Source organism: Saccopteryx leptura, chromosome 5 (genome assembly GCF_036850995.1).
Source record: "Saccopteryx leptura isolate mSacLep1 chromosome 5, mSacLep1_pri_phased_curated, whole genome shotgun sequence".
In the NCBI taxonomy this organism is placed as follows: domain Eukaryota; kingdom Metazoa; phylum Chordata; class Mammalia; order Chiroptera; family Emballonuridae; genus Saccopteryx; species Saccopteryx leptura.
This window is the reverse complement of record NC_089507.1, coordinates 201,119,532-201,144,232: the sequence shown is the minus strand read 5'-3', so window position 1 is coordinate 201,144,232 and position 24,701 is coordinate 201,119,532. Positions and strand designations below refer to the sequence as shown.

General features: G+C 51.2%; 1 protein-coding gene across 1 annotated transcript in view; it reads left to right on the top strand.

The window, feature by feature from the left end:
• The first annotated feature begins 809 nt into the window (after positions 1-809).
• Positions 810-24,701, top strand: part of BCAS4 (breast carcinoma amplified sequence 4) — a 52,778-nt gene continuing 28,886 nt past the window's right edge. The window contains 3 exon segments of the mRNA XM_066387503.1: positions 810-992; positions 14,090-14,161; positions 21,338-21,439. Coding sequence (XP_066243600.1) covers positions 825-992; positions 14,090-14,161; positions 21,338-21,439 — 342 coding nt within the window. The 5' untranslated portion in view covers positions 810-824.

Here is a 24,701-nt window from a genome sequence, read left to right as displayed (position 1 = left end):
ATATGAAAAAAACGAATTCCAGACTTCCCCCACACCTCTTTCTCTTCATTAATTAGCATTGCTCTGGTGGATGCCCCCCACCCTCTCTAGCCCCTTAGTGTTATAGGTCCAGACAAGCCTCCTATGGGATTGGGGGTCAAATTCAGTGCGCTAGAGACTTCTCCGGGGAACTTATTTTAAAAGCTGTCCCAGGGAGGAAGAACACGGCCAAGCTCGCCTTCCCTAATTTGCAGGGCTCCCTGCCTGGCGCCAACCGGGTGCTGGTGTAAGGCGGGCCTTGGGGGCGGGGGCTTTGGTCTTTAAATGAAAAGATCCTTTGGGATAGCCGTTCTCTATCTTGGCTGCAGTCTGGATCACCTGCGGAGCTTTTAAAACCCCTGAAACCCAAGCCCCACCCCCAGGGATTCTAGCTGAATCCATTCAAGGTGAGACCGGGCTTCCGGGCTTCTAAAAGGTCCGCAGGGCCTTCCAAAGCGCTGCGGGGCTGCTCTCCCGCATTCCAATGAAAAGGGCCCGTTTACACCGATGGTTCTCGAACTCGAACATATGTTGAAATCACTTGGCCAACTTCAAAAATACTGATGCCTAGTTACCAGCCCGAGACTGAGTGTGGCCCGAACTTTGGAAGTTTTATAAAAGCTCCAGGAGATGGCAATCTGCAGAAGTTTGAGAATCGTTTGTTTACCAGGTGGTGCGAGGGCCGGGTGCAGTGAGCAACGCGCGCCACTGGGCGGCGCTGCCCACTCGGCCCGACGCTTCGGGAGGCGTGGGCTGCAGCCTCCGGACGCGCACCTGACCCGCCTCCACCAGGCGGGCCGCGGGGCATGCAGCCGGCCGGGGGCGGGGTTCCGAGGCCCCGGCGCGGTGACTGACTCCAGGGCAACCTTGGCCAGCTGGACCCTGCCGCGCTCCTGATGCTGCTAGTGGACGCCGACCAGCCGGAGCCCGTGCGCCTGGGGGTGCGCGAACTCGCGCTCTTCCAGACCCCCGAGGTAGGGGACGCGGGATGGAGGTGAGAGAGGCGGGTCTCGGGGTTGGGGGTGCCCCACGGCGCTCGAGCCCCGACCCAAACCCCCGACATCCCCGCAGCATCCTCTCGCACCCGGCGCAGGAACTCTGAGCCGGGGGTAGGGTCATGAGGGTCCCCTTTCTTTCGGATCGGTGACTTCCTGGCGCTGCCTAGAGATGCGCTGCCTGTCGCGCCGGCTTCCTTTTCCAGCCGACACCGCTCCCGGGTACCCAGACTCAGCTCGCATCTCCACGCAAGGCCCCCCAGCTTCGGCCGGGACGCCAGAGCCAGGCGCGCTGGGAGCTGCCCTTTGCCAGGCCGGGCCCTGCGGGAGGCCGCCCTCTGCCAGGACTTTCGTCCTGTCCGCTTGGAGCTGTTTGCCAGGCGCGGGAGGAGGCGGGCAGGCTGCGTCTGTGCGGGGACGCACCCGGCCTCGGTCCAGTCTGTTGCTAGGAGGGAAAATACCTCGTCTCTGCCTGTGCTTTCTATTTTAAACTCAGAATAAAATGTAGATCTAAAACTAGACCCGTCTTCCAGCGGAAGCCAATCTGTTGACAGTACCCTGAGAAAAGTTACTTACCCAAGTCAACCAGGAGTTATTTAGGTAGGGCTAGAAATTCGTTCATCCTCTTTTTAAATCTCAAAAGCACTACAGAAGTACAGAAAATAAAGGGTGAGCACCGCTCCCTTCTCTCACCCACCTGCACCTTCGTTCCCTGAGATCAGTAAGAGTTTGATGTACAACATTGCAAACATTTTAAGAATGCATTTGCAAATGGGGGCATGCATATAAAATAATATATATTTATTTTTATAAAACTCTACTTGATTCTGTAATACTGTTCTGCAACTTGTTTTTCTTTACTCAAAACAGCATGAACAAATGGGTGGCCACTAATGATAAGGTACAGAGCTTCTCAGGGTGATGAAAATGTTCTGGAAATCAGTGGTGATGGTTACACAACTTTGCGAATATCCCGAAAACCACTGAATGGTACCTTTTTTAAAAGGGTGAATTTTATGGTATGTGGGTTTCAGTTTTTAAAAATAGCATGTCCATTAGAAATCTGAGCCACAAATGTGAGCCATCCATGTAATTTTAAATGTTCTAAGAGCCACATAATAAGGGGAAAAGAAACAGGTACAATTAGTTTCAGTTATTTAATATAACTGTGTCCAGTATATCATTTCAACATGTCATCAGTTCACACTGATGTAATGAGATGTAATGAGATTTTTCACTGTTTTCTCCGTACTATTTGGAATCAGGTTTTTAATATTGAACTTACGACACATCTCAGTTGGAACCGGCCACATTTTAAGTGTTCATTAGTCACCTGAGGCTGGTGGCTTCCGCAGGGGAGAGTATAGGTCCATATCATTCTTTGGCTTCCTAGTATCCCATGGTTAAATAACAATTATTCCTATTTCCTGGGCATATTCTCAGTGCCACTGTGTGCTGAACTCTACTTGCAGGTTATGGCATTGCATAAGGGACGTCCTATGGGTGTACTGTAACCCATGGCCCCCAGGATGGGCATTTAAGTTGTCTACAGATTTGTACTGGTTTAAGTAACCTGAGTGTCATCTTTGTCCTTTCTGTCCCTTGCTCTCGGCAGTGAGATGTCCCTGTGCCCAGTAGCTCAACCTCAGCTTTGCTTAGTCTCTATTAGGGACAGCCCTCAAGAGAAGCTGCATGTATTAAATTCATTTAAGAGAAGCTGCATGTATTAAATTCATTTTCTCACTCAGGGCTCTCTTTAACTCAGACACCGGTGGGCTCACGCTCATTTGTACGGGCTGTAATGAAGAGCCCAGCTCCCTGTAGCTCTGTGCGGCAATAAACCCACTTAGAGCGTTTGCTGGAGTTTATTCACTGAAAGAAGCAGAAACTAGCAGAGTCGAGGCATCTGCAGCCTCTAAAACAAGGGTCCCCAAACTTTTTACACAGGAGACCAGTTCACTGTCCCTCAGACCATTGGAGGGCCGCCACATACAGTGCTCCTCTCACTGACCACCAATGAAAGAGGTGCCCCTTCTGGAAGTGTGATGGGGGGCTGGATAAATGGCCTCAGGGGGCCGCATGTGGCCTGCGGGCCGTAGTTTGGGGAAGCCTGCTCTAAAAACTTAATTCATTAGCAGCTCCCTAAGCTGAGGCTGTTTGCAGATGGGCAGATGACCAGAAGGGAGGTCTGGTTTGGGAACAGGCCTGGGCAGCAGCTTCGTCCTCCACTAGCCCTTCTCCTAAGACCACTTTTGGCTTTTAAATGGAGCAGTAGGAGTCTCAGACCAGCCCACTCCAGTCCTAGGGGTGTCCTGTGGTTCCTGGTGAAGGGGACCTGCTTCATTGAATATTTCACACCCCTACTATGTGCCAGGTGCTGAGGATAGCACAACAGTGAAACACACAAGGGTCCTGCTCTCTTGGGACAATAAACAGGGAACACATAAAACCTCTCAACTGTGATGAATGCCATGGAGAATGTACCATGGGATGATGTGATAGTAGGTATCTGTGTATCTGGGAGACAAGGGGCAGCACAGGCCTCTCCCAGAAAGTGAAGACCCAGTGGTAACCACAGAGGAATGTGCAAGGAAGAGGAAGAACAGAGATCGAGGAGGATGAATAGCAGAGGGACCCTGACCTTGTCTGGGTGAGGTCATGGAGGGCTTCCCTGAGGCAGCGTCATTTCAGGCTGAACCCTGAAGCATGAATAGGAGTTGGCTGAGAGGGAGAAGAAAAATATTCCAGCAGAGGGACTAGAATTTGCAAAGGACCTGGGTGGAACGAAGCAGGTGATCAGGATAGAAGAGCAGCAGGTGGAAAGGGAGCAGTGGGCGAGGTGGCTGGTGAGGAGGGAGGAAGCCGTGCCCAGGACTTGGCACTGTTTCATAGGACCCAGGAGCTGCGGAAGGGCAGGCAGCATGTTGAGATGGACTGGCAGGTGAGCATGTTACTATTTCCAGTGCCCTTGGGGTTTTCTGTCCAACCATCTTTTTTGTGTTTTAAGTTCTTTCTGGTTTGAACTTCCTCTTTGGGGGGGAGTTTTAGGGGGGTCCGGAAGGTGGCAAGGAGAGAGAGATGTTTGCCTGTTGGGTGCCCTGCGGTTTACAAGGGAGGGGAGCTCAGGGCCCTTCCAAATGGCTGAGCACTGATACCCCCACCACCACCTACGGGTGAATTTCGGAACAGTGTCTTCCAGAATTCCATTTGGGTCCTGTGCTGGGACACAGGACAGGTATGGCCCACAGATGGGGTTAACGGCCTAGAAAGGAAATGAAGGAAGCCGGCACTTGCTCACACACCAGGTGAGTGGGCAGAGGATGAGGGCGGAGAAAGCACCTGGGTCTTTTAACCGCACGTGGATTAGATTAGGGATTGCAAACTGGTGGCCCACAGGCTGAATCCAGACTCTGACATGATTGGTTCAATCCAGAGAGCGTTTTAAAAATGGAGAATTTCCGTTAAAAAGATAACTATAATAAAAAAAGTAAACAAACCTGAGCCTGACCAGGCTGTGGTGCAGTGGATAGAGCATCGACCTGGGAAACTGAGGATCCAGGTTCGAAACCCCAGGGTCGCTGGCTTGTGCACGGGTTCAACCAACTCGAGCACAGGCTCACCAACTTGAGCACGGGGTCACTGGCTTGAGTGTGGGATCATAGACATGACCCCATGGTCGCTGGCTTGAGCCCAAAGGTCACTGTCTGGATCATAGACATGACCTCATGGTTGCTGGCTTGAGCCCAAAGGTTACTGGCTTGAAGCCCAAGGTCACTCACTGGCTTGAGCAAGAGGTCACTGGCTTGTCTGGAGCCCCTGGTCAAGGCTTGTAGCTGTTCAATCAATGAACAGCTAAAGTGCTGTGACTACGTGTTGATGCGTCTCACCTCTCTCCCTTCCTGTTTCTTTGTCTCTCAAAAAAAAAAAAAAAAATCTGAGTTTCTTGCTTACTTAAAATAATGAGCAGTCTGGTAGTCCTGGGTCTGTGTGTCATACTTGCAGCTCCTGTTCGCCACAGTCCCCACTTCTCCTTATTGTTTTCCCCAGACAGAAGCTAGTGTCCGTTACCATTTTCCCCTGGGCTTGAACTTTTGATTTTTCTGTATTTATAAGAGGAAAAGGAATATTTTTCCAAACTATGTATCTGGACTAAAGTAGGAAAACATAAATCAGCCAAAGATGCTCTTGAGTTTTAAGAAAAATGTAGAAGAGGCCGTTGCTTTGTGGAGGCAAAGACTATTCTATTGAGTCCAGCCCACAAACACCGTGTGCCTGTGGGCACCGCCTTGCCCCACATGCGTCCCATCCTTGGGACTTGCTGGTCCCCTTTCAGCATGCAGGTTCAGACAGTCAGGTTAGAGGCCTGGGGGCAGAGCCAGGGAGCAGTCTGCCCTGTCTTATGCTGTAGTTCTGCGTTAGTTTGTTCCTCGGGTCTTTGTAGCAGAGCTGCTGTGTGCTGGGCACTGCGCTGCGTACAGAGGAGAGGCCAGGGAGACAGGTGCCTGCTCTGGGGCTGGTGTGGCGGTCGTGAGTGGAGCAGATTATGATCAGAGTAACTAGATTGGGGCGGGGGATCAAGGCCAGGAAGGAGGCAGCTGAGGGGCTGGGACAGAGACACGGGGAGGATTGGGGGGAACCACTGGGTAACAGTCTGGACAGTTGAGGAGCTGCCTGAGTGGGTGGACCTCAGTGGTCAGGGGGTGGGGGAGGGCAGGCCACACCAGGGACTGGAGCCATGCAGGGGAGACTGGATCCAATTCTGGGGTCATAGATAGAGGCCCTGAGCCGGGGCCAGCAGGGGGTGTGCAAGGAAAGACGTGATCAAATTTAGGGACTTACAGCTATAGTCTGGATGTGCTGGGGGCGCCGAGCGGCAGCTGGAAGACCACTGATGCGCCTTTCAGGTGGATGTGGACCCCGTTGGCCACACCCTCTGAATCGGAACCTTCAGGAGTGTGAGGAGACATGGCCAAGGTGGGTGCTTGGACAGGGGCAGCCTCGGTCTGTGGGAAGTTCCTGTCTTTCCCCCTGCTGTGGAAGGAGCCATCCCAGCCCTGAGCAGCCTCTCATCACAGGGTGGCCGTGTTGGGGGTGGGGGCGCCAGCCCAGAGCCGTGGCCAAAGGTTCCCAGTCTGGCTGACCCTCAGCACCAACTGAGACTGGTTCCCAATAATTGGAAATGACCCCAGGGCCCCTCGGCATGGGCTGATCGTGTGGTGACGGTGTCTGCCAGGTGGCCGGCTGTCTGCAGCCTGTGTCCACGCTGAATGAATTCTTCCCTGCCAACTGCACCGCACAGCGTCGTGGGGGAAAGGCAAGATGCACGGAAATGTGCGTGGTGTGAGTAAAAACATCAAAAAGTGCAAATGTCTATTTCACACATCTACAAATAGGAGGTAGTTAAATCAGTCTCTAAGGGTGGGCAAGGGTATAGCCAAGGTCAAGAACACTGACCTAGGGCATGGTTCCCAGAATGCCAATGTTGGAGTCATCGAGGGATCCTCAAAAAAATATACTGATGCCTGGCTCCCAGCCCTGGACACTCTGGTTTCACTGGTGTGGATGCCGCCTGGGTCCTGGGATTCCAGCAGCTCTCCAGCAGGGTTTCCAATCTGGAGAGACCTAGTCTGATTGGCCTGTTGGAAAATCATTGTGGCTGCTGGTGGAGAACTGAGAGGGAGGCCCAGAGCTGGGGATCTGTGCTGCAAACCCCCCTGATGATTCTGGCCTTTGTGGGGTCCCCCTGGCCTGGCCTGGCCTGGCCTGCCCCAATTCTGGGAATGCCCCGATTCCAGTGGCTGCAGTTGGGGTCCTTTGGCTGGCACAGTGATTTGATTTTAAAAATACTAAGTAGTTGAGAATTACTATAAAGTGGAAGTTTCACATAAAAATTCAAATGTCTGGCCTCTCCAAAAATATTGCAGCAAAAGATACAGGACTTGAGTTCAGTGGCCCTGGCCCTGGCCCTGGTCCTGGTCCTGGCCTGGGCTGAATGGACCTCATACTTTCTAGGAGGATTCGTGTGTGTGTGTGTGTGTGTGTGTGTGTGTGTGTGTGTGCGCGCGTGTGTGTGTGTGTACGCACGCCTGTGCGTGTGTGTTTACAGCATTACTAGATATTATTCATATACCATGCAGTTCACCTGTTTGAAGTATACAGTTTAATGTGGGGTTTTTTGTATATTCACAGAGTCACACAACCATCAGTCACAATCAATTTTAGAACAATTTTATTACCCCCCAAAGAAACTCTCTTCCCCTTAGCTGTCACTCTCCCTAGGCTCCCACTAATTTACTTTCTGTCTCTATAAATTTGTTTTGTCTGGACATTTTATATATGTTTGTGTGTTGTTGGTTTTTTTTGTTGTTGTTTTTTAATACAGGGACAGAGAGAGAGTCAGAGAGAGGGATAGATAGGGACAGACAGACAGGAACAGAGAGAGATGAGAAGTATCAATAATCAGTTTTTCGTTTTTGACACCTTAGTTGTTCATTGATTGCTTTCTCATATGTGCCTTGACCACGGGCCTTCAGCAGACCGAGTAACCCCTTGCTCGAGCCAGTGACCTTAGGTTCAAGCTGGTGAGCTTTTGCTCAAGCCAGATGAGCCCGCGCTCAAGCTGGCGACCTCGGGGTCTCGAACCTGGGTCCTTGGCATCCCAGTCCGACGCTCTATTCACTGCACCACCGCCTGGTCAGGCTATGTTTGTGTTTTAAAGGCATCAGTAAACCAGATGTTTGAAGGCCCCGTTTGACTTGTAGATGGATTTATTTGGCTGTCATAGTGTTTTTTTACATTTTTAGGTTTATTTTGACCATTGTTGAGTGGGGACAATTTTCATAAATATCTAGACCATTGTTTTTCTGGAATAAAACAGCTTGGCACAATTCCCACCTGGAACAATCTGCTAGAGCCAAGTAGCAGCCACCCTTGTTAGACACCCTGTGTCTGTTTGCCACAGTCCCCACCCCTCCCTACTGTCTTCCTGCCCAGAGTGTCAGCTGCCATTTATTATCCTGCTGGAGCTGCTTGAGCTGCTGTGTTTCTCAGAAAAAAGTAAAAGGTCTTGGTCAAAAGTAGGGAACTGAAAACAGCAGTGTGCTGAAAATAACCCTTACACCTGGCCCCCTACTCTGTGTTCATTTCCTGCCTGGTTTCTGGGTCCCTCGGAGTTTGGACATTCGAGTTGGGTACAGGTTACAATCGTCTCTTTTATCAGTATAGCATCTTGCTGAGAGTAACCCATAGAAATTACTTAGATGACCAGATTCCACCTCAAGACAGAGTCTGAGGATTATTTCCCTCCAGTTTCCAAATGGAGAAACCGAGGCACAGAGATGGTTAGAGATGTAGTGAAGAAGTGAGAAGTGGGGAGTCAGCAAGGCAGACTCCCCCATGCACCCTGACTGGGATCTACCCAGCAAGTCCCCTACTGGCGATGCTCTGCCCATCTGGGGCCGCTGCTCAGCAACTGAGCTATTTTAGCACCTGAGGTGAGGCCATGGAGCCATCCTCAGCACTTAGGGCCAACTTGGACCAACTTGCTCCATGGCTGTGGGAGGGAAAGAGAGAGAGAGAGAGAGAGAGAGAGAGAAGGAGAGGGGGAGGGATGGAGAAGCTGATGTTCACTTATCCTGTGTGCTCTGACTAGGAATCGAACCTAGGACATCCACACGCCAGTCTGATGCTCTACCACTGAGCAAACCAGCCAGGGCCAGGAGACTGCATTTCTTCTTCCCCCTTTCCTTGCTCATTTTTCTTTCCTTTCTTCCTCCTTTCTTTCTTTCCTGCAATGAATATTTGTTGAGCCCTCTATCAGTAACCAACTGTCAGGAAGCAAACTACCCCAAACCTCGATGGCTGAAAGCAACTGCCGTTTTATGGTGCATGATTTTGCAGGGTAGTGGGGCTCATCCGAGCAGTTCCTCTGCTCCCCTGGCGTCGGCTGAGCCTGTTCACGGGGCTGCATTCAGTGGAGGCTTGGCCACACTAGAAGGTCACTGATATGGTGGGCAGATGGTGTTGTCAGCTGGGGCATCTCAGCTCCCCTCCACATGGCCTCCGTAGCAGACTTGCCTGGCCTTTTTCACATGGCCATTGTCTTCCAAGAGGGTGACTCAGATGCTACAGTCTGTTGAGGCCTAGACCCAGAAGTCACCATATTCTGTTGGTCAAAGCAAGTCATGGGCCCAGCCAGATGCAGAGGGGGGGGAGGAACGGAGCCCACCTCTTCTTGGCAAAGTCCTGTTGCACAAAGATATGCAAGAGGGGGGAGTAGGAGGGCCAGCCTTAGAAACTCAAGCACCCACTATATGCCAGGCATTGTTCTAGGCCCTGGGTATACAAAGGGGAATGAAAGAGACTGAAACCTTTGCTCCCCAGAAGCTTTTATTCCGGTGGGGGGGGAAATGATAGGAAACAAGTAAAATACATAGTACGATGGCCTCACCAAAGAGAGACATTTAAGCAAAGGAAGCGTGGGACAAGCTTTACCAGTAAGGGCACAGCAGATGCAAAGGCCCTGGGGTGAGGATATAGCTGTAGGGTTGGTGGGGAGTGAGCAGAAGGTGATGAGGAAGAAGAGGAGGTGAAGGGTCCACATGGTATAGGGAAGGGGAGACTAGCATTTCCTGAGTGAGATGGAGAACAGGAGAGGATTTTTTTTAAAATTAAGATATAATTCATCTAACATAAAATTGACCATTTTCAACTATATAATTTAGTGCTTTTTGGTGTATTCACTGTGTTGTGCAAACATCACCGTGACCCATTTCCAGAACATTTCCATCACCCACAAAAGAAACCCCGTAGCCATTAGCAGTTGTTCTCTATTGCCCCTTGCTCTCATTCCTTGAGGAGAGAGGACCGCTAATACACTCTCTGTCTCTGTGGATTTGCCTGCTCTGGGCACTCACATCAAAAGAATCATGTAATACGTGACTTTTGTGTCTGGCTTCTTTCACTCAGCGTGTTTTCGAGGTTGATCTACGTTGTGGTGTGTATCAGGACCTCATTCCTCTTTACTGCTAAATAATATTCCCCCGTGTGGATAATAATATTCCACCGTGTGGATAATAATATTCCACTGTGTGGATAGACCACATTTTGTTTGTCCATCCATCAGTTGACGGACATGAGTTATTTCCGCTTTTTAACTATTATGCTGTATGAGTGTTTCTAACAACGTATGTTTCAGATATGTTTGGATACCCTTTTGGATCTACTGTTGGATCATAGGGTAACTCTATGTTTCACCTTTTGAAGAACTGCCAGACTGGTTTTCCAAAGCTGCTCTGCACAACGCCGTATTCCTGCCAGCAGCGGGTGAGGGTTTCAGTTGCTCCATGTCCTCACCAACATTTGTCGTTCTCCATTTTTGTGGTTGTGGCCATCCTGGTGGCTGCAGAGTGGGCTAGTGGAAGACCTGTAGCTGAGGAAAGCGTGGTTTTAACAGGATCTTTCAGAGGAGTGGAGTGAAAGGGAGCAAAAGCAGGGCACCAGTGAGCAGGCTCCTGCACTAGTCCCAGCAAGAGAGGACAGCGCCTTGTGCCAGGGTGGAGGCGAGGGAGGTGAGGAGCAGTGGTGGGACTTGGGATACATTTTTAAGGCAGAACCGAGAAGATTGATGTACAGGTCGGATGGGACGAAGGGTGAGAAAGAACGCGAAGGGTGAGAAAGAACGCATCAGGGATGCTCCCAGGTATCTGGCCCGAGCAGCTGGACAATAGCGTTTCTATTTGTTGAGTTGGAAAAGACCATGGCTGGAGGGTCTTTTTGTGTTTTCTTGTGCTAGTCACCCAGCGGGCAGGGACCCTTCCCTTTTGCCAGCCCAGCTGGGAAGTTTCGATTGGGACTTTGGGAGGGGGTTGTGTGTGGAAGAACAAAGCAAATGCCATGATTCTCACATGTTTAAAAAAAAAAAAAAGTCCACTGGCCGTGCCCTGAACTTTACTTAAAGTGAGCCATTTGTGTCCTTCCCCTCGGAAGGGACAATTTGTGCCCGGGGAGTTACAAAGGATGGTGAAGGCATTCATTTTGATTAAAAGGGTGTGTGGGCTGCAGCCTGCAGGACTCTGGGTTCTGAGGCCACTTAGGGGATTATCTGGAGAGAAAATTGTCCTGTGAATGATTTGTGGGCCTGGCGGGTAGCTAATCCGAGCTCCTTGCTGTTGGTTGGGAACGTCTTGGGGCCTGTTCCTCCTTTAGCTGACCAGTCAGCCAGCAAATCCTTGCTGGGCTCTCTCCTGCTTTGGGGCACTACCCTAGGTACCAGGAGGTGGGGCCGGGAGAGGCTATAGCTGACAGGTAGCAATAAAAGACACACATTTGCCCCCTCCCCCAAGAGTATCTTGGTGGTTACAGACTTCCTGAGAAAGCTCAGGGTCAAATTTGGCTTCCGTATTAATGAACTGTGTGACCTTGAGCAAGTGACTTAAACTTTCTGGTCTTTTGTTTCTCAGTCCATAAAAAGGGGAAATTTCAGCACCTTTTATATAGAGTTCTCCTGAGAGTCAAGGGAGATAATCCATATCTAGTGATTAACCATTGTTTTTATGACCCAGTGAGAAAGATACAGAAAGCAACCGCTTATGTACCTACCATGTGTCAGCATGTGATTAAATGATTTAGCCACATTTATTATGTCAGGCTAACCTCGGAACTGCCCTGCCCAGTGGTGGTTCCCATCACAGGTGAGCCAACCAAAATGCAGAAATTAAACCCCTGGGTTAAGGTCACATGGCTGGCAAAAGAAAAGACAGGATTTGAACCCAGGACTAACTTCCTTTCTGCACATGCCAGCAAAGGTTGAGACGTGCTTCCTGTGAGCAGTGAACTTCAGGCACATCTTGGGAAGGAGGCAGCCCGTCCAGCTGGCGTGAGGGTCTCGGTTGTCTACACCTGTGCTCCGCAGGGGTTCTCTGGCACCCAGCTGTGCCCGTCTCCCATCTTGTATTCTTCTCTGCATCAGAAGGAGCAACCAACCCTCTCCCACCTTCCTTCTCCCTTAGTGCATTAAAGACTTTTTTTTTTGTATTTTTTTGAAGTAAGAAGCAGGGAGGCAGAGAGACAGACTCCTGCATGCATCCGACCAGGATCCACCCGGCATGCCCACTAGGGGGCGATGCTGTGCCCATCTGGGCCATTGCTCAGATGCAGCCAGAGCCATTCTAGCGCCTGAGGCAGAGGCCATGGAGCCATCCTCAGCGCCTGGGTCAACTTTGCTCCAATGGAGCCTCGGCTGCGGGAGAGGAAGAGAGAGACAGAGAGGAAGGAGAGGGGGAGAGGTAGAGAAGCAGATGGGCATTTCTCCTGTGTGCCCTGGCTGGGAATCGAACCTGTGACTTCTACACGTGGACCTGATGCTCTACCGCTGAGCCAACCAGCCAGGGCCTCAAAGACGTATTTTTAACCATGATTTGACTTTGGGGGAGAACTTCCTGTGTGTCTCGCAGGCCTCCCTCCACTTAGGTTGCCTTCCCCTGTCAAGCCTCCCCCGTTCAGGCACGGAAATAGTCCCAGCTGTGAGACGAAGGTTCCAGAGTTTAAAATTGCAACTGGGTACTATTTATACTCCAGCTGGAAAGATGATTTTTTTTTTTTTGCACAGTCGTTTATTTTGTTGTGGTGGCGACAGCTCACGCTGCAAGCAGCCGGCTCTGGCACTGTGTAAACATTTCTCGGGGACAAGTGGGTGGTGAGGGAGCCTTCAGGTGTGGGGGGCGGTGCCAGGCCTGCCCGGAAATGTCTGGTGTCCTTTGGCCTGGTAAGCCAGAGAAAGAGGTTCATGGTCTAGGTGAAGTTTCTTCTTAGATGCCTGGTAATTAACAAACAAACCAGGTATTTTATAAGCCATGAAAGTTGTACATACTTGGGGGAGAAGGTTCAATCTAATTTTTACACAAGTGAAGAAAGCAGGGATTGTAAACAACCCTTTCACATTCGTGTTTAGCTTAGCCAGCCCATGGAGTGTTAAAAAAATTCTTTTTAAAATTTGCGCCATTATTTAAAAATTTGGACATGTCCCGCGAAATGAGAACTTCTGGCCTTTCTTTAAAAAATGGAAGGACCTGGTCCCCCCAGGCCTATCTCCTGAGGTGGGGAGGAATGGAGCCCACCTCTTCTTGGCAAAGTCCTGTTGCACAAAGATATGCAAGAGGGGGGAGTAGGAGGGCCAGCCTTAGAAACTCAAGCACCCACTATATGCCAGGCATTGTTCTAGGCCCTGGGTATACAAAGGGGAATGAAAGGTGGGGGGGCGCTGGCTGCTCAGGCCCTTCGAGATCACCTCGAGACACAATGGCCTGCTTCACTCACGTCACTGCCTGGCCCTGGTAGCTTGAGTTTTGGACCCTTCAACTAACCTAAAACCTTGAAGTCACCCTTGTCAGACTCCCTAGTCCCCACTTTCCAGGACTAAGTAAGCTCTAGGAATGGGGTTTCCAAAGAAACTACAGAACGCCCAGTTAAAATTTGAATTTCAGATGAACAACGCATCATATTTTAGTGTAAGTATATCCCCCACTTCCCAGGTTGGTGTAGATCATGGCCAGCCTTTGTCTATTGAGCACACACACACCTTGGTGTTGTTACAAGGTCAGATTTATATTCTGCATCTTCTACCCCTGGAGTTTCCTCTCCGGGGTGTTTCTCAGGGTATATAAGAGCAGACTTTGAGGCTGTGGACTCAGACCTACTTGAGAGAATCCCAGCCCCACCCCAGGCTGGCTGTGTGACCTCGAGCAGGTTACCTCACCTCTCTGAGCCTCGGTTTCCTCATCTGAACAATGGGGGTGCTATGGGCATCTCTGTTATTTCCTGTTGGTATTAATTTGCTCTCTTCTGAAAGCTGCATAGAGTGGACAGTCCAATATGGCTTGCACCAGTTAGTTCGTAGGCGTCAGGAGTGCCTCCGGCTTATTGCTCTTTCGAATGAGACCACGAGAGGTTTTGAAAGGGGAATTGGGCAGATAATCCTAAAACTTAGGGGCTTTTTGTTATTATTATTTTTTTCTAATGAAGGGCATTTGTCTCCCTGGAAACCACTTGCTAATCTCCAGACTGTTGTCTCTCCCCAGGCGAAGGCGGTGGAGGAGACCAGGCAAGGGGTGCTCCTGAGGCTGGGGGAGTTCTGCAGCCTGACTGACACGGTGAGTGTCTGCCTGGGGGGAGTGCTTTCAGACCCAGGCCTGGCGCCAGGCCCTTCCTGGAGCTTTCTGGGGAAGCCATGTGAGTGGGGATGGAGCCACCAGAGGCACTGGGGCAGCCGCCAGCCAGTGGCAGAGCAAAACCACAGGCACACGCTCACCCTCGCTTCCTCTCACTCTCAACACCAAGGCGTCCTGAGGCGGCCATTTTGACAACGTCCTTCCCCCATGAGATGACTTTTATTCCACCGAGGAGCCCGGAGTGGGCCACCAGGTGGCACTCTCGGGCACCGATGCGGGGAGCCGTTCAGCGGGGATGCTAGGACTATATTTAACTTCCCTGGGCTCTGCGCAGTTCGCCAGGCAAACATGGAGGCAGCCAGGAAATGGCTTCAGGCCTGCGAGGCCCTAGGAGGAGCCTCCTGCCCAGGCCGGGGCCCATGGCCCGTGGCGGGCCTGGGCATCGGGGTCCTGCCTGGATCCTCTAGCTCCCTCCACTTTCACCTCCTACCCTGTATTTGTTTTTGATCAGATCCCTTTGGCTGGGTGGGGAAGAACATGGAAGATGGTGCCTCAAGCCCGGAAGACAAGATCTAAATTCTCTAGAAATCTCCTCTAGACCCTTGTGTCCCCAGGCCCGCTGCCAGCCAGGTGGGAGGCCCCAGGGCGCGCTGATAGAACTGTATGGACATTCCCAAGCTTGTTGAAGGGACATCAGTGACTAGAGGTAGAGGCTTGTGCCTGGAAGCCCGCAGGGTAGAGTTCCATGGGGTGACCAGGCCCTGCCGCCACCACCCCCCCAGGCGGGGAAGCCCTGCTTGGCCCAGTGGCACAGTTGGTGCCCCTGAGAAGCCAGGTGAGAGCCCACGGGAGTCACACCAACCGCAGCCCCAGACGGTTCCTGAGCGTCTGCTTTGCGCCGGGCACGCTATCGTGGGCGTTTCCCGTGTCATCTCCTCTCCCCTAGAACCACCCCAACATGATGGGCACCGGGTCATCCCCGTTCATTCGGCAGACCTACCTCGTGCCAGCCTTGAACAGACAGAAACGTTCCCACAAGGACCTGTGGGCGTTTTTCTCGAGACCCAGTTTTTTTAGTTCTGGTGACAGCTGGGTCAGGAGGCAGAGTTTGAACCTGGGGCGTCCTTTCTTCATACCAAACACAGGGCACCTTTCTGACTGGGTCCTGTGTGAGTCGGAGGGGCCAGAGCGTCGGACTGGGCTCTGTTCCCCGCAGCCCGCAGCTGGCGGCGCCCGATCTGTGTTCCAGGCGCTGTCGGTCAGTGTAGAAATGCTTCCATGATGGTGTACTCGGGGCAAAGGGAGGCAGCAAGATTTTAAAAAGGGAAAGAAGGTCTAGACTCTAGAAGGAACGAGGCGCATAATCCTAAGATTTAGTTTGCTTTAAAAAGAAAATAATAAAAGAGCAGAGGCATTAAATTCTGCCTGGGAAATAGGGAAGGCTTCATAGACAGATGGTGGTTAATTTGGGGGTTGAAGGAGCGACAGAAAGAATTCAACCGCTGGGGAGGGCGGGCGTCCAGGCAGAGGCACTGGCCTGTGGGTGTGGCTTGTCGGATGCAGTGTGGACAGTGAGGGCTCACAGGTAGCAGGCGGATTTAGAAGATGGCATGGACTGGTGACCTGGGGACATCTTTGTTGACAAGTCCTAGCCCATCCTCCTCCTGCAAAGGAGACCCACTGTCCCTCCAGGTGGACAGCTCACGGTGGAAGTCAGCTTGGACAGGTAGGGAGGAGCCCCAGCCACGCTTGCCTTGAAAACCGCCAAGGCTCCTTGTGTTGGGAAGTCAGTATTTGCGTCACCAGGAGGCCCCAAGATCACAGGCTACATTGAGAATGTCGTTGCAGAACTCAGAACCTGGGGATGCATTTATGTAAAGATTTTAATACCGAAGTCACGCCCAGGTGACCCACGGGCCCAATCCCATCTGCAGGTATGTTAGATGTTTCTGGGGGGGAAAAAGGAATTCGTTGCTGACATTTATAAACGTCGTGCAGACAGACTGTATTTCTGGCTTCTTAGAAGAAGAAAGACCTGCCCCCACCTTGGGTGCTTGTGGGGGCATCAGCCAGAGTTGCATAGTGATAGTCCCCTGGGCAGCTCACCACCGTCCCCAGTGCCCCCATGGGAGTCTCCCTGACTCCACGCCACCTGCTAGGTACATCCATCATCTGTTCATGTGTGTTAAGGTAAAGTGTGTTTCTCTGTACTTGGGCCCTACTGAATGTGAGCAAATAAAACCCAACCAAGAGGGCCTCATGTTTTCAGGAAATGGAAGAGAGCGCCCTTCCCGTGGACGGGAAAACAATTTCAGTGTGTTTATGTGCAAAGGGGCCTGCCTACATGGATAGAAGGCGCCTGTTATGCACTTCGTGGCCCCTGGAGGTGTTTTGAGTTTGTAGCCCCTGCGTCGGTGCTCTGTGCTGATGCTGCTTAGATTTGGGGTCCTCTGGGCCCCACCAGCTGATGCTTAGCTTACCTGGTGTGTCTGCATCCAGGTGTTGTGAGCCCCGTGGCACAGAGAGAAGTGTCCAGCTATCAGCCCTGGCTCAGACCTTCATTTCTCTCTTGATCTAAGCAAGGGATGAATGGGGACCTCTGGCAGGGGTTGGGGAGCTAGTGATGTCATACCATGGGCCACTGTCTGGGTCCCTGCCTTGACTTTTGGAAACACTGATGAAGTTAGAGGTTTGAGAGAGACCAGGCTCTCTGGAATATGGTCCAGAGAGAAGCCATTTCACTCCTGATAAAATCAGGCTGGTAGACATGAGACTCCAGCTTCCTGTCTGATGTATTGAATCTGCCCGCCTGTCCTCCAGCACTCTGTGACTGGAATTCACTACCCTGTGCCTGTGACCTGTTCTGACCTTGGATATAATGCCAGTTGCTGCCACTTCAAGCTCTAAGTCTTCCCACAACGGGGCCTTGGGCACAGCACGTCACCTCTCTGTACCTTTATTTTCTCTGTATATGGAAATAATGGTTCTGACAATCTACTGCTACATTGAACTACCCCAGAACTTAGTGGTGGAAGACAACACCCCATTTATGCTGTGGGCGGGAGGCAGAGCACAGAGGGAACAGTTGTGAGCCCCATGGTAACCTGCTAGGCTGGGGATGTCCAAGGTGGCTCACTTCTGTCCGTTTTTATTTGCTTGTTTTGTTTTGTCAAAGCAGCCACATAGCTCGCCCAGATCCAAGGGGAGAGGACAGAGACTCCACCTCTTCGTGGAAGGAGCGTAGAGAACTTGTGGGATTTTTAGCCCACTACCAGTGGTATCCACCTCCGAAGAGTTAGTGTGAGGAATAGATGGGGCAGGGACGTACGCTTTCCATCCACTTGAGTGGCCAGAATGGAAAGCACAGACAATAGCAAGTGTGGACGAGGATGCAGAGCATTCATATTTGCTGGGGGAAATACAAAAAGGGACAGCCACTTTGGAAGGTAGTTTGGTGGCTTCTTATGAAGTCAAATACAGTGTGTCTGTAAAGTCATGATGCACTTTTGACCGATCATAGGAAATCAACAAAAGACGATAGAAATGTGAAATCTGCACCAAATGAAAAGAAAACCCTCCCAGTTTCTGTAGCATGATGTGGCAGCGTGTGCGCATGTGCAGATGATGATGTAACACCGTATATACAGCGGAGCAGCCCACGGCCATGCCAGTCAAGATGTGGACGGTACAGAGGAAAGTTCAGTGTGTTCTGTGGCTCGCTAAATTCAAATCCGTGACCAAAGTGCAACGTGAATATCGGCGCGTTTATAACAAAGCGTCACCACATAGGAATAACATTACTGGGTGGGATAAGCAGTTGAAGGAAACCGGCAGTTTGGTGGAGAAACCCCGTTCTGGTAGGCCACCAGTCAGTGATGAGTCTGTAGAGGCTATACGGGATAGCTACCTAAGGAGCCCTAAAAAATCTGTGTGTGAGCCCACATCGAACTGCACTGAATAGCTATGAAACTGGGAGGGTTTTCCTTTTATTTGGTGCAGATTTCACATTTCTATCGTCTTTTGTTGCTTTCCTGTGACCAGTCAAAAGTACACCATGACTTTACAGACACACTGTATATAGTTACCCTACATTCCAGCAATTCTGCCCTGGGTAATTACCAAAGAGAAATGAAAACAAGTGTCCACAAAGACTTGAACGCAAGTGTTCATAGCAGATTTTTTCACGATGCCCCATAACTAGAAACAACCCAAATGTCCATCGGCAGTGGGAGAATGGGAGAATAAACTGTTGTTTACTCACACACAGCACCGAGAAAGTACGAACTACTGTGCACAACAGCATGATGACTCTCACAAACACGGTGTTGAGGGAAAGAAGCCAGACACGAGAGCACACTGTGTGCAGTTCCCTTAATAGGAAGTTCAGAAATAGGCAGCACTAATTTATGGTGATGGAAGTCAGAGCGTGGTCAGCTTTGGGAGGGGGTCATGCCTGGGAGGAGGCCGGATAGAGCCTCAGAGGGTGATGGGAGGTTCTGCACACTGGGCGGGCAGTGGTTACACGGATGTAAACACACGCACACATTGATCGACCTGTCCACTTAAGGCCTGGGTACTTTATGTTATTTGTGCTCGATTAAAAATAATTGCTTAGCATGGTGCCTGCTATATACCAAGTGACCCATACACAGTAGCTACCGGGGTTATCGTCACCAATATGAAAGCACCCATGGGTTGTGACACTGACAAGGTTATATACAGAAACAATTTGTAAAGCTTTCCAGCTCAGTGCCCTCTGGACTTTGGGCAGCTTGTCCAGCCCTCTGAAACCCCAGTGGCCTCGGGCCCACCTTCTGGCATGGAGCAGACTCTTACTTCGCTCACATAAATGGAGAAAATTTCCTGTTGGCCTCAGCCCAGCAGTTGCATTTGGCACTGGTGTATTTTCTTAGGTCAAGTGCATTTGGCCCTCCTACCAGGGGGCCCTGAATCATTCTGGACAGCCATCATTGCTCTGTGACAACCCCCACTTCCACTGCCCTGACTTCTGGGCTCCGGAGACCAGCTCTGGGGAGGTGGAGAGCAGGCTGGGGAAGGGGAGGTTCTACCAGGCCCCCAGCTCAATAAACCTGTTCAATCCCCAAAGCATTCTTTAGAAAGAAGCACCGGTATGAACCCATTTTACAGGTAAGAAAACTGAGGCACAGGGAGGTCAAGGCAGAGATAAGGGCCAGGCAGCCTGAACCAGATGCTGCCCTCTCAGGATAATCTTCAACCTCATGGAGTCAGGGCCAGAGGAGGGAGTATATGCCGGACTGTGGAGATGGCAGCCCGGGGAGATGGCAGTGCTGTGACCAGAGGAGGGGAGCCCGGAAGAGGAGTGTGCTTTTAGACATGCAGAGCCACGGGGAAGCTTCCAAGAAACCCAGGGCACAGCGGAAGATGGCATCCCGAGAGTGGTGGGAATGGAATTTAAGGAGAACCATAGAAATCTCGTGTACCTAGGCAGAAAGAGGAGGAAACGGAGGTACAGTTTTTAAAAACTTTTCAAATTAAAATTTTGTCCTGCATTGTCACCTTGGGTTACTTATCTATTGCTGCATAACAGATCATCCCAAACTTAGTGACTTCAACAGTTCTTTTTTATTTGATAGTGTCTGTGGGTCAGGGGTCTGGGTGCAGCCTATGGGTCCTATTGTTCAGTCTCACAGCCTGTCGTCAAGGTGTTGTCCGGAGCCATGGTCATCTTAGGGCTCAAGTGGGGCAGGACGGCTTCCAGGCAAAGTCAGTGGTTCTGGACAGAAGCCAGTTCCTCGCTGGCGGTTGGCTGGAGGCCCTCCGTTCCTGGCCACGTGGGCCTCTGAAGCATGGCGACATGCTTCTTCAAAGCTAGCAACCAAGAGGGCAAGTGAGAGGAAGAGGGGAGAAAGATCGTGCATGAACAAGCCGGCAACAGAGAGAGGCCTCCAGCAAGGTGGACCGAGGGTCTTCTGTAAACTAGTCTCAGGAGGGGCACTGCTCATGGTGGCTGACCTCTCTTCATTGGACTCGAGTCTCTAGGTCCGGCCCATGGACAAGGGGCGGGGATTACGCGAGGGCGTGAATACGGGGAGGCAGGCGGGGACCACTGAGGACCATGTCAGAGGCTGCCTGCACACACCGCACCAAACACTGCTAAACGTTCTGTCCTCAGCGTTCCAGGGGAGTGCGGGCCCTCATATTGCTTCCCTGTGCAGACAAGCAAAGGAGGGCTCAGGAGAGGTGCAGCGACTTGCCAAGGGTCGTACAGCTCCTAGTGGGCGGAGCTAAATTCAAAACTCTGGTCTGAGTCCTGAGTCCAGCTCCTAGCATGGTATTTCTCTGGCTGTCCCCAGACCCCCCACTCCCACATAGCCTTGGAGCCTGACTGAAAACACAGATTGCCAGCCAACCCCAGACGAAATAGGCCAGACTCTGAGGCACCTAGGAATCAGCATTTGACTGGCTTCCCGCAGGGGATTCAGATGCTCCCTAGAATCTGAGAGCAGAGTGTGTGTACTGCCTCTCTGCACGGTAAGGATGTTATAACAGGAAAATGGAATTTCTCTCACACACTGAAGGGTTGGGCTTGGTTGGCTCTGAAGGAAAACAGGCTTAAGGATCCAATTTCAGTGACCAAGGGAAGGTGGTAGCTTCATGAAGTTCACAGTCACTTTTGGGGTCCTTCCAAGCAGGAGAAATGGAATATTAAATGAGATGCATGGTGCACGGGAAACGCTCGGCTCAGTGTGGGAAGCACCCCGATAAGCTGTGTTTTTCATTAACATTGTTACCGTTAATGATGGTTATTAATTCATTAGTAGTATTAATTCCAGGACAGTGAAACCTCGACTCACCTCCCTTCAGTTTAGAGATTTGGATTCTTTTCCTTTGCTCCATTTAGTAGTTTAGAAAATGAAGATGTTTGGGACTGGTGGTGGTGGTAGTGGTGGTGGTGATTTGGGGATAAGGGGACAGTTCATTTGCAGTTCAGTAAATAATACCTGGGCAGGTGTGGGTCCCGGGTGGCGGTGGTGGTATAGTTCCCACCTGGGACTCTGGGTTGATCCTGGGCAGGACGACACTCTGTGTCCCAGCCCGGCCATCGGCGAGGTCTCTGCTGGCAGGAGGACATGGTGACAGGGCAGAGGGCCTGACGAGCTGTTTTGTTCCTTACAGATCAGGAGCGACACTTCACGGATCTTGGAGGAAAACATCCCTCTCCTAAAATCCAAGGTGACAGAAATGCAGGGCATCTACAGCAAAGTGGACCAGCTGGAGGTGAGAGCGGAGGACTCCTTCAGGTCTTCCGTCCTATCTTCTAAGACAGTGGTCCCCAACCTTTTTTGAGCCACGGATCGGTTTAATGTCAGAAAATACTTATATTTTCACAGACCGGCCTTTAGGGTGGGACAGATAAATGTATCACATGACCGAGACAAGTGTCAAGAGTGAGTCTTAGACGGATGTAACAGAGGGAATCTGGTCATTTTTTAAAAATAAAACATCGTTCAGACTTAAATATAAATAAAACGGAAATAATGTAAGTTATTTATTCTTTCTCTGAGGACCGGTACCAAATGGCCCACAGACCGGTACCGGTCCACGGCCCGGGGGTTGGGGACCACTGTTCTAAGATACTGATCTGGCCTTGAGAGTGTCAGGCATTTGACCTGGTATGAGGCGGGGTGGGGGTGGGGGGTTGGGCCTACACTCACATGGTGTTTAAAAAGATATGACAAACGTGAAATTCATTTAAAAATTTGGGCACTTTATATAAAAATCTAAATGTTAACCTGCTTTGGAAATTCAGAAACTTCGCTAACCTTGGGCCCACATTTAAAAAAATTGTTTTTATTAATTGATTTTAGAGAGAAAGAGAGAGGGAGAGAGAGAAACATCAATTTGTTGCTCTACTTATTTATGCATTCATAGGTTGATTCCCATAGGTGCCTTGACTGGGGATTGAACCTGCAACCTTGGCGTATTGGGATGATTCTCTACCCAACTGAGCTATCTAGCCAGGGCTGGGCCCACATTCCTTTAAATACTTTTATCTACTTCTTGTTCAAGATATAAAAATATAAAGTGCACACATCTAAGTGTGCAGTTCAGTGAATTTTTTACACATATAAACTCCCACATGACCCAAATTGAGAAATGGAGCATTTTTAGCCCCGGGGCTGCATTGTAGAGCTGAGGCAGCTGCTGGTTATATGGGGCATGTACTCTCTAGTTCGCCACAGTCCCCACCGTGCCCTGTAGCCTCACTGCTGCCTCCACGCCCCCATCTGCTATTTGTGTGGGCTGAGCTGCCGGCATCTCACTCCCCTCCTTGCTGTCCTGTGGGTTGGTACCCTCCCTGCCTCACCTCCCAGAGGAGCAGAGCTCCGAGAGGTAAGCCATGTTTACCCAGAGTCACAGCTCATTCCATGAAGTTGGGGCTCAACTTCCATCCACTTAGGGGCCTAAGCTCTTTTCCCCCCCTTTTTTTATTGAATTTATTGGGGTGACACTGGTTAACAAAAGTGTACAGGTTTCAGGTGCATAATTCTACAACACGTCTTCTGTACATTGCCTTGTGTGCTCACCACCCCAGTCAAGACTCCTTCCATCACCATTTATCCCCCGGAACCCTCCTCCACTTCCCCCCACTGCTGAGCCTAAGCTCTTAATTGAACTGCAGCTTGAGATCTTGGCTCCTTGCACAGAGAGGGGCCGGGAGGCTGGGAGGAGATTGCAATTTAATAGTGGTCACCTGGACAGAGGGGACGTGGGCCCTTCCGAGCTGCAGAGGAAGGCAGCATGGCAGTCAGCGCTGGAGTCGGCTGAGAATTAACATTCTTGTCAGCAAAGAGGCAGGAATATAATTAAAACTTTGCCCTTGGAATAGCTGATTCATTTGAATTTTATTCTACATGTTGGAAGCGGGGGGGGGGGGGGGGGGAGCCCGTGAAGATTTGCAGCCCTGGTTCTTGCCTCGATGGGGTCAGCCCAGCTCTCAAGCCTGATCCTTTCCTTAGCATTCAGTTCACTGACACTTATTGTGGGCCTACTATGTGCCTCTCATAGTGAGGAAGACAAATCCAGTCCCTGGCCATAGTTTAGCAAGGCGAGTTGGGACGACAAAGCATCACCTTTGTGGCTTCCTGTTGCCACTGTAACAAATTACCACAGGTTAGTGGCTTAAAACGTGAATGTATTGTCTTGAAACAGCTCCTGAGGTCAGATGCCCAAAATGTGCCTTGCAGGTTAAAACTGAGGTGTCAGCAGGGTTCTTTCTGGAGGCCCTGGGGGGAGAATCTGGGTCTTTGCCTTTCCCAGAGTCTAGAAGCCGCCTGTGGGTCTCAGCTCATGACCTGTCCTCTGTCCCAGAGCCCACGGCCTAGTGTCTTCCAGTCCCTCTCCTACTCTGACCCCCTGCTTCCCTCTTCTAAGGAGCCTGTGGTTCCATCAGCCACCTGGATAAGCCCATCTCACGGCCCCCTTTCAAGATCCTTAGTCACATCTGCAAAGTCTCTTTTGCTGTGTAAGGCGACATTCACAGGTTCCGGGGATGAGGACAGGGGCGTCTTTTGGGGCCCATTATTCTGCTGACCACCGTTGCCAAGGGTGATTTAGAGTGGTACAAGTGCTGTGGGGGAAGTAGTGACCGAGGAGGGGACCCTGCAGGCCCCGGAGGAGGCGTGGAAGGAGCAGTGGCGGGTGGGAGGTGCGGGCAGGGCCACAGCTCAGGTGGAGGCTCTGAAGCGGGAGGGAGAGGGCGACACCAGAAGGACCCTGGGATGTCCAGAGCGCAGGGACAGGACCAAAGCAGGGCTGAAGAAATTGGGCAGCAGGACCCCTGTTGTCTAGGCTTTTCAGTCAAAAGTCCGGATTTTGGCCTTTATCCTGAGGAATAGGTGGCCACTGAAAAGACAGGATTGCCTAGTGGTTAGGAGTGCAAGCTCTAGCCAGCCCAGCTTCAGTGCTATTAGTACTTTGGGCCTGAAATTCTCTGTAGGGGGCCGTCCTGAGCATCACCCACAGCCTCCCATGAGAAGCTTGTAGCATCTCCCCCGCCCCCTGCCTCCCACCCCCATTGTGACTCTCAAAATGTCTCTCGATGGTACCAAATGGCTGTTGGCTGGGAATCTCTGCCCGAGACTCCCACCCCCAAGTCAGAGCCTGAGCCCGACTCCCTTTAGTGTGGACCCCAGCGAATTCTGAGCCTCCGTTTCCTTATAACGTGGGTAACAGCAGTAAGGTTCTTGAACCCAAATTGTATCAATATTTATTCGACAAACATTTGTTGAACACTCACCCCAGGCTACCCTGAGGTGGGTGCAGGGAACGAGGCTCCCAGTCCCCTGCTCGTGGCCTGTGGGGGGCGCTGGATGCGACAGGCCGCCGGTGCGAGCACTTGCAGAGGGGTGCCTGCCCGGGAGACAGCTCCCCAGGGTGTGTGACCTTTCTGCCGAGGCCTGAAAGATGGAGGAGTAGACCTGGTGAGGGAACAGCTTAGGCAAATGCCCGGGGCCTAGAGGGAGAAAAGCCTCTCAGG